Source organism: Schistocerca americana, chromosome 9, assembly GCF_021461395.2.
Source record: "Schistocerca americana isolate TAMUIC-IGC-003095 chromosome 9, iqSchAmer2.1, whole genome shotgun sequence".
Classification (NCBI taxonomy): domain Eukaryota; kingdom Metazoa; phylum Arthropoda; class Insecta; order Orthoptera; family Acrididae; genus Schistocerca; species Schistocerca americana.
In genome coordinates this window covers 146,628,790-146,644,720 of record NC_060127.1, presented here as the reverse complement: position 1 = coordinate 146,644,720, position 15,931 = coordinate 146,628,790, and the positions used below count along the sequence as shown (strand labels likewise).

The window sequence follows — 15,931 nt, the reverse complement described above, 5'->3', positions numbered from 1 at the left end:
ACTTCTATTGGATATTTAAATAAAAGCACTTTCAAATGTTTCATTTTTTACCTACTCCAGTATCACCAGTGTGGAAATTTGAGTTAATATTTCTCTTACAAGAATGACAGCACATTACAGCTTTTTACCTCTCATGATGTCCTTATTTTTACATTCAAATAGAAAATTTAATGCAAATACTCAACAAAGACTTTTGTACAGCTTCAAGTCTGTAGCCCATAGATCAAGCATCCACGCAAGATAAGGAAATGATTTTTTTTTCATACTTTTCTGTGTTTAATGTAGAAACAGCAAAAAATAAAACCTATAGTTAATAAAGTGAAAAAATATCAAGTAAATTACACAAGAAACTGAAGCTATGTAATCAGCCAGGTGTATGTAGCAGAAAAACTGCTAGGTCACCAATTATGCAAGCCTGAACAATTGTACAGATTTTGAATTCTAAGCAATTCACATTTTCACACTGCTAATGAATCGTGAATTAAGTGCACACTAAAAAATAACAGTCACTACAACTATGGCACATCACAATAGTACCATTACATGACAAACTGGTCTGTCCCAACACTAATAGCATTAGAGGGCTGAGAATCACTGTTCAAACATCTCCAAATATTACAATAGTGGCAGTACTATGTACCACAGCCAACAATAATTTGCCTCCCTCCCCCTCCCGCCCACCCCTTCACAAAAAAAACAAACTATTCCCCTTCAGTCGTTCCAAGACGCCTGCGTTTGGATGTAGTATAGACAATGGACTTTAATTCATAACGACACTCCATCTATCTTTCAAAATTAAGGATATATGACTGAAACATTCATCTATTTAAGTATGCCTAATAAGAAATAAAGCACCAAATAAAAAGTTAATACACTGCATTTAAACCTCACTTGTCATATATGAAGGAAGTAACGAGTTTTATATAGGACTAATAACGGAAGAAATATCTGCCTCTCTCACCTCTTCCATCAAATATAAACCACAACATTTACTGAAAAACATATGTAAATACTGTAAAAACAGCAGATATGTAGCAATGACAATGACCATATTTTTAAGAGCATGTGCACCTATACTTATCAGACACACAGTTTTGACTATTACAGATTAATATGTACAATCTTTTTCCCACATTTAACACGCCTCTACCACATTTATGCACAGATATAATGCTCCAAAGCTTCCCTTAATGTTACCAGTGAAGCAGAAAACAAAAACCTTTATGTGCCATTACTTTACTTATAATTGTACTATAGTGTTAGTTTTTTGCAAACCTGATTTACAGACCTCATTTTCTCCAAAGTAAATTATCTTTGTATACTGCATTAGGTGTATAATATACATGTATATAGGTCTCTTAACATTTAAATTTAACATTAAGTTGCAAAAAGATGTGAGTCAGTCTTATGAAAACAGTACTGTTGTGATCAGGAAATATCAAACAGCACAAGTACAAGTCACACCCCTCAAATACGGCTTTATGCCTTCAAAAATGTTATGCAAATCCCCTATACATTAGAGCCAATATGGTAAAGGAGTTTATTCAGTTCTTCTTTAGTTTGATAGCACAAAACACATTTAAGATTTAACCACCTGAGCCTGTAATCAGAAAGCAACACTGAAAAGCAATGGAAGTTTTAACTCTTTAACAAAATTAAATCAATTCTGACCTCAGCTAGAAGGTTTGTCTGTTAATTAACTTAAAAGATATCCACACACAACAGCTAAAACTTCCATAGCTAATAATTTGGCTTTTGCATAGCAAACTAACTTTACTATTTTTATTGGCTATTGCACATGGTGAAAGAAAAGTTACACTCTTATTTTTATTACACCTAAAGAAAAAAATTGAAACACACACACACACACACACACACACACACACACACACACACACACACACACACACACTAAATAAAACTGTTCCTAGTTTCTAATAATATGTGGAAATTATAGTAGCTACCACAGGTAGCATGGTCTACAAAACCAGCTCTGCTGGTTAAGTTTCAACCAGATTATAAGTAACATTTAACATGACCAGAGCTAGTTGTCACACTTTTAAAGCCTCATATAATAAAAACAAGAGAAATAATATTAGCTTTTTTGCCATGTTCTAAACCACACATCCACACAAAATTATACAGCACATGCAAATACTTTGGGAACACACATGCAAACATCACCTTTGTTTTAACAATAATCCTCTGAAAGCACAAGTGATTTGTGGCTGTCCAAAATCCATGCACACAAAGCTACATTTCATAACATTTGTAATGAAAAGTAAAAAACACTGCTTCATGTGGGTCAGTATCTGCGGTACTTTTGTCAGCAACATATGTAATGCTAGTACAAAACAACATTGTTAGCAAAACATCTAGTGCCAATGGAAGGAAATGTAAATTGTAATCCAGTATTGACACGAGTAACTGGAGACCGTCATAGATTAAGCCAGTTCGACAATCTGTTCTATCATTACCAAATGCTAATGTAGGATTACTGGCATTTGTTTACAATGTTGTTGGCTGTCAGCATAATAATGGCTTTCCTTCTGCCCAATTTGTAAAACTGTTCTACAGCTAACAATTAATTATCTGTGAACTGGCTTAAATACAGGACAAACTCTACTGGACCATATGTGCAGTATTACAGACACCAGTCAGGATCTGCGAGTGAAACAATTACAGAAAAACCATCGACCACTGTATATATGATGCAGTCCTGGAATGGATCCAGCCTAAATCTCTGTGAAGTCACTTTCTTCCACTGAGATTAGAAATTGCAGAGAAATTACAAATTGCATTGTCCCACTGAGATGGTATGACACACTGCACGGAACAGAAAGAATTCAAAATAGAAATGGGAAGATACTTATGTGGTCTCAACAGGTAACCTTAGTTCTCACCATTGCCCCCCAGGGCGTGCTCTGTCATGCGGAGGCATAGGGACTCCAGGCGGGAATCCAGTTCCATGTCGTTCGCATCCACGTCTGTGCGGACGTTTCTAGCACACTCTTCCTGACGTGCCTGCAGCTCCACTGGAGGCTGCGTAAACAAGCCTGTGAACGATGGCGGTGGGCCTGACGGGACGGGAGACGGCCGGGGCGGGGCGGCCGGCATCTGCCTCTGCTGCTGTGGAGGCGGCAGAACACACCTGACGCTTGGAACGTGGACGGGCACTGGCAGGTTGGACGACTCTGCAGAAACCTGGCCAAAGAGATATCTTATCAAAATTCATTGTGGGTATTATATCTATCAGCTTACGCATAAGAAATATGTGGTGGTAACAAAGTTGTCCTGAGTAACAAAATCATCAGAAGTGATGTACCTTAGAGTTGCAGGTGGATTTCCTTCCAAGACTACTGACTGCTCTGAAGATCACTTCTAAGGAGAATCCCCGGCAGTGGAATTAACATTTTGAAATCAGCTATACAGTAATATGTATGTTAAGATCCCAAGTATCACATTCTTCTGCCATTTACTGGTACCCTGGTGAGCCCTCATTCGCAGGAAAAGAAAAATATTTTAAATCTCACATGGTGCTCTTCAGCTTTAAAAAATGAACATTTAACAGAGTGGATGCACAGTTTAACAGTTAAGGTGTAGACCTCACGTGCAAGAGGTTGTGTGTTCGAATCTCGCATGGTCCTTTGAAAATTTTGATTTTTATATATTTATCAAAATGACACTGGTCATGATTTTTATTCAAAAAATTGCTTAAATGTAATTTTCCAATTTTTATTTCTTTGTCACATTTTAAGCAACATATTAACTTTTCCAGTTGGTTTCTTTTTCTTCGTATCATTCATCACCCCACTCAGGATTTTGGTGCAAGTGAATTTAATTATTTATCTATCATATCTATTTATCTATCATAATAATTAAACATTTGAAACTGTTGACGTATCGATTAAAAAACAAGAAATGAAATAATCTACTTATATTGACTGTGAAATGGTATCAAAAACGTACTTTTCATTATAAGATTAAAACAATTCTTATTCTACTATGGACCAAGTGGCACAGACGAAGGTCTACACGAATGAACAGGTTATAAATAAATCTAAATTCAGACAAAATGAGTAACGTAAAAAATGAACGTTATATCTAGGTCAAAGATCTAGGATGATAAAATGAAAGAAATTAAATCAATGTTAATACATAACAGTAATTAAATTACATGCATAAAGACTCCAATACGAAAATGAATAATACGAAAAAAATTATAGCAATTTGAAAAAGTTGATCTGTCAATTGAAATGATGCAACAAAGTCATAGAAATTTTAAAATACCACAATTAACCCAATTGACTGAATAAAAAATAATGCCCAAAGTCATTTCGATAATGATCTACAAATAAGTTTCAAAGGACTTGACAAGATTCATACCCACAACCTCTTGGAAATGAGGCCTGTACCTAAGCTGTTGCGCTGGGCAACCTGTCTGTTAACTGCCCCTTTTTTAAAGCTGAAGAGCATCACACGAAATTCTGAAAATTTTTTTCTTTGATTAGTCCCAAACAAGGACCCACCAGGATAAATGGCTTCAGAGTGTGAACCTTGACATCTTGACCTACATTCCTGTATAGACAATTTTGAAAAAGTTGATCCACCACTGGGGACCTATCCTGGCTAGTACTAACTTCAAAATTCACTTCCGTCAATTGGCTTTTGTAACGATAACATTATACAGACGTTAAGCATTCATATTTATAAGGGAAGAGGTTGAAAACTGTTCGGAAAAATAAATACTAATGAAAATTTTTTAACCTAAATATGATGACTATATCCTCCATTTTGTGCATGGGACAAAATGAATTAAGAGAACTATACAAACACCATCACATCAAAGCGCTAAGAAGAGAAGAATTGACTTGGCAGGCATTATATATGGAATGACACTACCAAGAATTGCATCCTGCAGTACAATAGATGGAACCAGAGGAAGAGGAAGAGACAGTTAAGGATGAACATCAACATCAAATGGAAAAGCAGAGCAATCGACAGAAAGACGTGGGGGAGTCTTGTACAGCAGGCAATTGTCAATAATGCCCTTAAAACTAAACACCATCTGAACAGGCCTTGGAAGGCCTGACGGTACCCGGTAGCTCAGTCAACAGGCGAAGGTCGCGAGTTTGAGTCACAGTTTTACTCTGCCAGGAAATTTTATCAGTAATGTATACTTACAATGGAATAAAAATTTATAGTAGTCCCCATTTTTTGCAACCTTTTACAAACTGTGCACCTTTTTGTATCTTCCCATATCATAAGGTCCCCATCACAAAACTTTTTGATCATTGCTACAAATTGTTATCTTCAGTGCACAGACTGGTTTGATGCAGCTGTCCACACTAGTCCATCTTGTACAAGTTTTTTTACATCTGCACAATTGATGCAATCACGTCCATTTGAACCGGCATACTGTAGCAGTCAAGCCTCCGTCTCCCTCTATAATTTTCATGTGTGTGCAAGATCACACATTTAGAAAACTAAGAATTAATAAGTTTACAATCAACAAAAACAAACAGCAAACAGACAGTAATCTAAATCGTGAGGTGTCGACAGAATTACATTGGAAATGAGGCACTAAAGCGGTGAAAGAGTCTTGGCTATTGGGCAGCACAATAACAATAGACAAACTAAGATACAAAATGGAGAACAGAAATAACATGAAAAATGTTTCTGAAAATGAGAAATTTGCTAACATTTAATACAAATTTAATGTGTTAGGAAGACTCTTCTGTAGACATTTGTCTGGACAGTAGCTTTTTGAAATGTAGTGCTGCAGAGGAATGCTGAAGATAAGGTGGTCAAGTCAGATAATTGGCAAACAGGTCCTTAATCAAATTAGGGAAACAATTTTGTGGTGCACTTAACAAAAAGAAGCATGGTGGGACACAACCTGAGGCATGAAGGAACTGTCAATTTCATAATGAAGGGAAGTGTAGGAGGATAAAATCTGCTGAGAGACAAAGTCTCAAACACAATGAACAGGTTCAAATGGCTGTAGGCTGCAGCAGCTACACAGGCGCGTACAGGACATGCTAGTGTTGAGAGCAGCCTCAAACCAGTCTTCACACAGTAATTAGTAACTTGTATTTTCAGTCTGAATACGAAAATGAACTCACCGAAAGCACTGGTGGTGTCGTGTGTTCTGCTCTCTTGGTCGGTGCCTGCACCCTCTGCTGAATTTGGATGGGACCCGTAGGTGAGAAAACCCCACTCTTCCGCGGGTGAGAAGGAGGTGGCTGTTGGAACCTGTTCCCGTGAGAGTAGCCATTGCTGTGGCCTCCCGAATACCCAAAGTGCTGTTGAGTGTTCTGCCACCTACAACAAATAACATACCACATAAAAATTTCAGCCTGCAGAGCATTTTGATAACTACCAAGTGTTATACCTGTGGTGTTTTATTTTTATTCTGCTTCACTGCCATCTACTGCAACCTACATCTTTCTGAATCTGCTCTGTGTATATCTTGTCTCCTCCTACAATTTTTACCCTCCACACTTCTCTCCGATACTAAATTGTCGATCCCTCGGAATGCGTCCTACCGACCGATTCCTCCTCCTAGTAGAGTTGTGCCACAAATTCCTCTTCTCCCCAATTCTATTCAGTACCTCGTCAGTTGTGCAATATACCCATCTAATTTTCACCATACTTCTGTAGCACCACTTCTATCCTCGTCTAAGCTATTTATCATCTGTGTTTTACTTCCATACATGGTGACACTCCATACAAATACATTCAGAAAAGACTTCCTAACGCTTAAATCTATACTCTATGACAATAAATTTTTCTTCTTCAGAAACATTTTCCTTGGCATAGCCAGCCTACATTTTATATCCCTTCTAATTCGACCATCAGTTATTTTGCTTCCTGTACAGAAAAACTCATCTACTACTTTAAGTGACTCATTTCATAGAAATTCCCTCAGCATCACCCAATTTAATTTGACTACATTCCATTATTCTCATTTTGTTGATGTTCATCTTATATTCTCCTTTCAAGACACTGTCCATTCTGTTCAACTGCTCTTCCAGGTCCTCTGCTGTCCCTGGCAGAATTACAATGTCATCAGCAAACCATGTTCTTATTTCCTCCTCCATGGATTTTAATTCCTACTCCAAATTTTTCTTTTGTGTCCTTTACTGCTAGCTCAATATACAAATTGAATAACATCGGAGATAGGCTACAACCCTGTCTCACTCCCTTCTCAACCACTGCTTCCCTTCCACGTCCCTTGACTCTTGTAACTGCTATCTGGTTTCTGTACAAAATGTAAATAGCCTTTCGCTCCCTGTATTTTACCCCTACCACCTCCAAAGTTTGAAAGAGTGTATTCTAGTCAACATTGTCAAAAGCTTTCTCTACATCTAGAAATGCAAGAAACGAAGGTTTACCTTTCCTTAATCTATCTTCTAAGGTAAGTCATAGGGCCAGTATTGCCTTGCGTGTTCCCATGTTTCTACAGAATCCAAACTGATCTTCCCAAGACCGGCTTCTACCAGTTTTTCCATTTGTTTGTAAAGAATTCGTGTTAGTATTTTGCAACCGTGATGCATTAAACTGATAGTTCGGTAATTTTCACACACGTCAGCAACTGCTTTCTTTTGGATTGAAGAAATTATATTCTTCTTGAAGTCTGAGGGTATCTCTCTTACATCTTGCTCAGCAGGTGGAAGAGTTTTGTCACAGCTGGCTCTCTCAATGCTGTCAGTAGTTCTAATGGATTGTTGTCTACTCCACGGGCCTTGTTTCGGCTCAGGTCTTTCAGTGGTGTCAAATTCTTCATGTAGTATCTTATCTACCATCTCATCTTCACCTATGCCCTCTTCAATTACCATAATATTGCCTTGAAGTACATCGCCCTTGTATAGACCCTCTATATACTCCTTCCATTTATCTGCTTTCCCTTCTTTGCTTAGAACTGGGTTTCTTTTGATATTCATACAGGTAGTTCTCTTTTCTCCGTAGGTCTCTAATTTTCCTATAGATAGTATCTATCTTAACCCCCTAGTGATCCTGTAGACCTCACTTTTGAGATGTTTGTATGCCTTTTCGCTTGCATTTTTATATTTTCTCCTTTCATCAGTTAAATTCAATAATTCTTCTTTTACCCAAGGATTTCTACTAGCCCTCGTCTATTTACCTACTTGATCCTCTGTTGCCTTCACTATTTCACCTCTCGAAGCTACCCAATCTTCTTCTAGCATATTTATTTCCCCTGTTCTTGTCAATCGTTCCCTACTGCTCTCTCTGAAATTCTCTCAAACCTCTGGTTCTTTCAGTTTATCCAGATCCCATCTTAAATTCCTGCCTTTTTGCAGTTTCTTCAGTTTTAATCTAAAATTTATAACCAATAAATTGTGGTCAGAGTCCACATCTGCCGCTGGAAATGTTTTACAATTTAAAACCTGGTTCCTAAATCTCTGTCTTACCACTATATAATCTATCCAAAACCTTACAGTGTCTCCAGGCCTCTTTCACATATACAAACCTCCTTTCACGATTCCTAAACCAAGTGTTAGGTATGATTAAGTTATGCTCTGTGCGAAATGCTACTGAGCAGCTTCATCTTTCATTCCTTACTCCCAGTCCATATTCACTTATTACTTTTCCTTCTTTTCCTTTTCCTACTATCAAATTCCAGTACTCCATGACTATTAAACTTTCATGTCCCTTAACTATCCCAATAATTTCTTTTATCACATCATACATTTCTTCAATCTCTTCATCATCTGCAGAACTAGCTGGCATATAAACTTGGACTACTGAGGTAGGTGTGGGCTTCGTGTATCTTGTCTACAGTAACGTGTTCACTATGCCATTCATAGTAGCTTATCTGTGTTCATATTTTGTATTCATTATTAAACCTACTCCTGCATTACCAATATTTTATGTTGTATTTATAGCCTTGTATTCACCTGACCGGGAGTCCTGTTCCTCTTGCCACCGAACTTCACCAATTCCCACTATATCTAACTTCAACTTATCCATTTCCCTTTTTAAATTTTCTAACCTATACGCCTGATTAACGGATCTGACATTCCATGCTCTGATCAAATAATGCCATTTTTGTTTCTCCTGATAACAATGTTCTCCTGAGCAGTCCCCGCCTGGAGAACTGAATGGTGGACTATTTTACCTGTGGAATGTTTTACCCAAGAGGATACCACCATCGTTTAACCACACAGTAAAGTTGCAGGCCCTCGGGAAAAATTACGGCTGTAGTTTCCCCTCGCTTTCAGCCATTTGCAGTACCAGCACAGCAAAGCCGTTTTGGTTGATGTTACAAGGTAAGATCAGTCAATCACCCAAACTGTTGCCCCTGCAACTACAGAAAGGCTGCTGCCCTCTTCGGGAACCACACATTTGTCTGGCCTCTCAACACACACACACACACACACACACACACACACACACACACACACACACACACACGTCCCATTGTGGTTGCACCTAACGTGCAGCTATGATATTCGTGCTGTAATTGCACAGGTAGTGATTTTGTGTATGTATACATAGCGCAGGTATTCTACTTGGCTTAAATATTCAGATAATCATGGACAGCAAAAGCCAGATGCTCACATGGTCTTTACCTGGATAGACAAAGGATTTAAACTGAAAAAGGAACTTCAATTTCATACTTCAAATGTTTCTTACAGCTGACTGTTTCTTATTTCCAGCTTTCCACCTTTCCCTTTTTTCTTCATCCATTCTTATTAGAAGGCCAATGTACAATAGCTGTCTAGTTTCCACTGCATTCATCATCACCTTTCCATTTCCAGTGCAAGTAGCCTTGCTTTGTCCTTCATTATTTTCCCACGCTAGAAAACATCTTCTAGTTGTCTTATTGCTCTTTTTAGCTATTTTGTTATTTGTGCTAACTTTGCTTCTGCTACTGGATGACTGCAATGCTCTAAAGTATCTGAAAGAATCACATACTATGATTTGTCAATGCAAGTCTAGGTTTTTTTACATCTGTGCCTCCGTCTATCTATTCAGTTTTCTGTATGTTGCCAGTTCTCATTCTTCGTATTATTCCTTCAGCTTTTGCACCATGTAGCTAGAGTCATCCTTATCATCAGATACAACACACCTCTCTTTGTTGGTGATCAGGTTTGATGTCTTACAACATCTTTGTCACAGTCCTTTGCAGATGAGGAAACTAACTTTCTTGCTTTAACCCCACTACCACCACATGTCTAGAGTTGCTGTGTAGCATTAACATAGAAACAGTAATGTAAATAAGAACTTAAGAGTGATGAAACACTTATAAAGTTACTGTTATGTCAAAACTATGGCAACGTGTTGCAGCAACTTTCTGTACCTGGAGCGTAACACAGACCAAATAATTCTGGAAATTATAAGTGAAGTACCAACAAGACATTTAATAATGAGGCATGAACACACACTTCATATTGTTATTCTATCTTTAATTATCCATTGTTTTATTTTGTTAATATTCAAAGATTTTCTCTATCAATGTGTAGCAGACGGATGAAATTTTGTAGGAACATTTGATTTTTTAAGCCTACAAGATCATTCAGGCTGCAGCCAGGGTGGATACGGCAGTGGCTGTGTATTTATAATTCTACCATCAAACTTGTCTGTACCGTTTCTCCTCAACAACAGTGATATCTTCATGTTCCCTCAATGCTATTTTTTGTGTGTCCAAATTTCTCTTTTCGGATGACAACAGTCTTATAGCAACTGAAGAAAGCAACATAACATTTTGCTTATAAAGCACGATACCCCCAAGGAAGATCCATTGAACATTATGAAGAGAGAAAAGGACACTACTACATATCTATGTTGTCTGTATAGACTGTAATAAAAACACAAATCTTTTAGGGCCGAAAACCGATTCTTAGCAGAAGTGGTGAGGACACACACACACACACACACACACACACACACACACACACACACACACACACACACACACACATATACTTGCAAACAGAATTTCAGCAGTATGTTATGCTCATACAGTCCCCCCACCACCACCACCACCACCACCACCACCACCACCACCACCAATATGTAATAATCAGTGTCCTGATTATGTACTATTCATATATAACCGTAACTCTCAGATACTGAAGTTTCTGGGTAACAAACACACAACATCTGTGGACACCTTTCAAACTGCAGATGAGGGCCATAAGGATATTAATCAAAAATGGTAAATGGTCTCATTCTAAAGAAAAAGTTCAAAACATTGGGGATTTTAACTACCCAATGTGAGTACAATTACCAACCAGCTATGCACATCAAAAATACTGAATTTCTGCTGAACAGCTCTGTTGATAACCATGGAAGAAGAGCTAGACAACTTCATTTACCAAGGAAGACTAACTCTAAACCTCAGAACAGAATTTTCTAAAAGAAATAAAATTTTAGAACAAATTACCCAAGGAACTTAGACAGCACTAAAAATGGCTTAAAAATGCAGTACCTGTTAATCAATATATTCCACACAACGAAGTAATGCTTAGGTAACACTGCTTAGGTTTTGGTAAAGGTGGTAACAAATATCATCAAGACCTGTTATTTCACAACATACTTTTTTGCATTACAATGCTGCCTGTATGTGGAAAACATTACACTGAAGATCTGCAATGGATAATACTACTATTCCCTTCCCTGTCAGAGCTCAACATCTCGCTCGTCATGAAGGAGTGCCAACAAAATTTTTCAGGTATGCAAATGGAAAGTTGTATGCAAAATAGAAATCAAACTTCATTGCCAAAGTCTTTAGGGTAGCCAATAGTGTGTGCAGTGATTGGTGTCTAGAAATGAATGAACAGTCTAGCACTAGCTTTTCATTTTCCAAAAATGTGCGAGGGAAACAGTATTGTACATTAGGGACAAACAAAATACGGCTGTGCTGTTTCAATCAACCTGTTCTTGTATTTGTCCGGGAAGTTTAAGGCCATATCTCCATCCAGCTACCCTGTTTCAGGTTTCCTGGGCTTCCTTAAATTATTTCAGACAAATGCTGGGGTGGTTTCTACGATGAGTCCACAGTCTTCATCTGTCCCAAACTTGTCAAACTAGACCTTTAAATAACCACACGTCAGAAATACCACATTGTGGACGAGTATACGAATTTTCACTCGGCAGAAGAGTGTGCGCAAGTTTTATTCTGGAAACAATCCTCCGGGCTATGGCTAACCTATGTCTCTGCATTATCTTTTCTTCAGAGAGTGCTACTCCTGCAAGATATATAGAACACCTTCTGTGGAGTTTTGAAGGTTGGAGATGAGGTACTAACAGAAATAAACATGTGAGAGTGAGTCACGGTCATTCTTGTACAGGTCAGACGATAGAGCACTTACTGCAAAAGGCAAATGTCCCAGTTTAATCTACCTTGAGGTTTCACTCTTAAGTCTGTCCAGTAAGCAAACGTGTTTGCCTGCAAGAAGAACAGTTCTGTCTGTCTGTCTGAGCTGCTGCAATGTTATGCTGTGTTAGTTGTGTGTAACATAGTTAAGAGTCAAGTTTTACCCAGTGCACATCATAGAAAATTCAAATCCAACCTAACAAGCGACTGATAGAAATTTGAAGCTGCCTTATTGTATTAAGATGTAGATATCCTTTCGTGCAAGTATTGCAGCACTATGTTCCAGTAATAAAACCAGGATATTTATACACAGCCAAATACCTAGATTTGACAGACAGAAGAAGCAGGAAACATGGAAAAGAAATAGGAATAGCCTACGATACATATTGGAGCCAGTAAAACAATAGTGAATACAGGATGGCATAATTAAGATTAGTAGAAGAAAACTTAACAACTAAATTTAGCAATAAGAAAATGTAGAATGATGTTTTATGGCCACGTGGTTTGCATGAATGGAAACAGGATATGTAAGAATTTTTTGAACACGTCAACCAGAGACAGTTTCTGAATGGCACCATGGGTGGTGCCTCAATGTTCGTCACCACCCCCAAGTGCAGCCCCAACGGCAATATCTGTGCTGCCGCCAATGAGATTGGCTTCCACATTGTGACAGGCGGCAGCCATAGGCAGTAACGGGATTCATATTCAGTGTTGGTGTACAACTGTTTGAGCACAGAGTTCCACAGTTGCTGTTTACAGTGGAGATTAGCCTGTGAGACAGTCTACAAGTGGAGCTGCCTATAGCCTTCACATAGGGATAAGCATTCACTACAGGGATTGACAACGTGGCGCCCAGAACAGACAGTATTGTTGACACTGTCAACAGCAACACAACCTTTACATGCCACTGCTTAGTTGTATCTGTCCACAAACACATGCAATAAGTTGCTGTGTAACTTTAGTTAAGTATCGCTGTGCAATAAAGCATATATGTGTGCGTCACTAACTCCACATCTAAACTTAATACGACACGTGCGAGCCATTCTACCCAGACAACCTGTATCATCATCTGGCTACGATAATTCGGAACTCATTGCACTGTATCATTTCCTCTGTCACTTTGCTGTTCCTTGCTTGTCTGTTCATTAACTTTTAGTGCTTGTTGATATTTTCAGTTACAAGTTCGTGCTCTTCATTTTTGCTATTTACTTGCTGTGCTGCCACAGTCGACAAGTTACACTTTAGGATTTCTTGCGTGTTTGTATCTGCATTTTTTTTTACCGTGTCAGACTCGCTGTTCCAAACCCCCCCCTCATCTGCCTGCCTCACAATTAGTGGTGCAACAAATGCGAATGCTGTGGCACCACCCCTCAATCTAAATCAGTTTTTCAGTTACAGATGCAGTCAATGAATCAAATTACAGAACTGATGAAGGGGTTCATCCAAACGCAGAGGGCAGCAGCTGAGATACGGACTCTGCCACTGCACCACCACAAGCTGCACAACCTTCACTGCTGTCTCCATTTCGACAGTTTGAAGAAGAAAAGGAAGACTGGTCGGAATATTCGTCACAATTTGAAGCACACTCGGTCACTTGCCAAATTCAATGTACTCTGACCCAGTCTTTTTTTCTGTCCATTGTCAGTGTCACCATTTACCGCATTTGTGTATTATTCCGTACTACGGGACCCAAACTAGTTAGCTACGAGGAGCTCACTCTTGCACTCTGCAAATATTACTGTAAAAAGATCGAAGTGGTGGCTGCCAGATTTAAATTCTTTAGGCTCAAAAAACAACCACGTCAAATGTACAAGCAATGTGCGACAGATCTGCAGGGTCTCACATGACAGTTCAAATTTAAGTGTGAATGTGAAAAATATAGTGACTTATGACTCATTATAACTGAAAATGTGGCAGATAGTAAAATCTGAACAAATCTTAAAATACAGACCCCCAAGTTGCAACAGGTTTTGAAGATTGTCTTTCAAGATCCATGTTATAGTACAGTTGATAGTTTGCAAGTAGGGAACATTTGTGCCGTTGCCCCACCCCAAGAGAACACTCCACAGCAACATGAGCACCCCACTGCAAAGGCAAACATGGCGGCCCAGCTAGGTACACCACAGTTCAGCATGTAAATGACCTGGCCGGAAATCTACCTGGGTGAAATCTTGCCTGTGTTTTTCGAATCTCACAAATGTGACCGATGCCCTTCGCATTACGCAACTTATTTTGCATGTGGTAAGAATAGGCGCATTCGAGCTGTTTGTCTGCAGGTGCGACTTCCACTCGCAACAAATGCTCACGTAACTTCGAACTTTCAAGTTCGTGTTCATTCTGAGCCAAGTTGTGAAGCTAGTGTAGATCTTAACAATGAAACTGTGCAATACAAATAATCAGTAGTTTCTTCAGTGCAACGCCACTCCAACAAACTTTTTGCGGAAATCTTGTTATTGCTGGTCAAAGTTTTCAGTTTCTGTTAGACATGGGTGCTTCAGTGTCATTGCTAAATCGCACTACTTATGACCTGCTTGTCAAACTTCAAGTTACAGATGTCGACAACTACAATGACAGTGTATAATGAACAGGTTCAAATGGTTCAAATGGCTCTGAGTACTATGGGACTTAACATCAGTGGTCATCAGTCCCCTAGAACTTAGAACTACTTAAACCTAACTAACCTAAGGACATCACACACATCCATGCCCGAGGCAGGATTCGAACCTGCGACCGTAGCGGTCACGCGGTTCCAGACTGAAGCGCCTTTATCCGCACGGCCACACCGGCCGGCCTAATGAACAGGATATTTTGGTTTTAGGATCTTGTAGGCTTCGTCGTTTTAGGCTTTGTGGGGTTCACTGGACAGTGCTAATATTTTTAGCCTCAACTGACCTGTTTGGTGGTGTGTTTTAGACAATGTGCTAGCAGATACTTTGTTCAATTCTGGAGACAGTATTGCTCAGGTGTGTGACAAATTTAAAGGTTTCTCTGCTGAGGCCTTAGGTTAAGCTACCAGTTTCGTTCCCCATGTGGTGATAAAAGACAATGCACAGCTGCACTTTTGCAGAGTTCGTGTGGTACCGAATGTGGCCTGTGAACATGTTGCAAAGGAACTTGCACAGTGTCAGGAAAAAGGCGTCACTGCACGCATCACCGCCAGTTTATGAGCATCTCCGTCAGTTTTCATGATGAAACCTTCAGGTAAATTTAGAATCTCCACAGACTAATGTGACAGAGAATCTGCAAGCAGTAGCCGATTCATCCCACTACCGTGACCTGGCGAGCTTATGGACCTCTTAGGAGCGGGTCGCTGCTTTCCAAGATTGATCTGCACGATGCCTACCTGCAGATTCCATTAGATGAAGAGTTACAGGGGTCTTTGTAATTAATACAAACATGGGACTCAACAAATTTCTTCACTTGCCTTACTTTAACACATCTGCACAAGCGATCTTTCGACATAATCTGAAACAATTAACTGCATTTGTGCCTGCAAGTACAAAGTACTTGGATAAAATTGTGGTACCAGGGCACACAGCAGTAGGGCAAGTGATTTGCGTACTCTGTTACATTTGAGGCCTGCCT

At 39.1% G+C, this 15,931-nt stretch overlaps 1 protein-coding gene across 1 annotated transcript in view; it reads right to left on the bottom strand.

Moving 5' to 3' along the window:
• Positions 1-2,751: 2,751 nt before the first annotated feature.
• The window catches only part of LOC124550753 (protein Smaug homolog 1), a 96,264-nt gene continuing 83,084 nt past the window's right edge, over positions 2,752-15,931 (bottom strand). Inside the window, 2 exon segments of the mRNA XM_047125476.1 lie at positions 2,752-3,204; positions 6,126-6,324. Coding sequence (XP_046981432.1) covers positions 2,752-3,204; positions 6,126-6,324 — 652 coding nt within the window.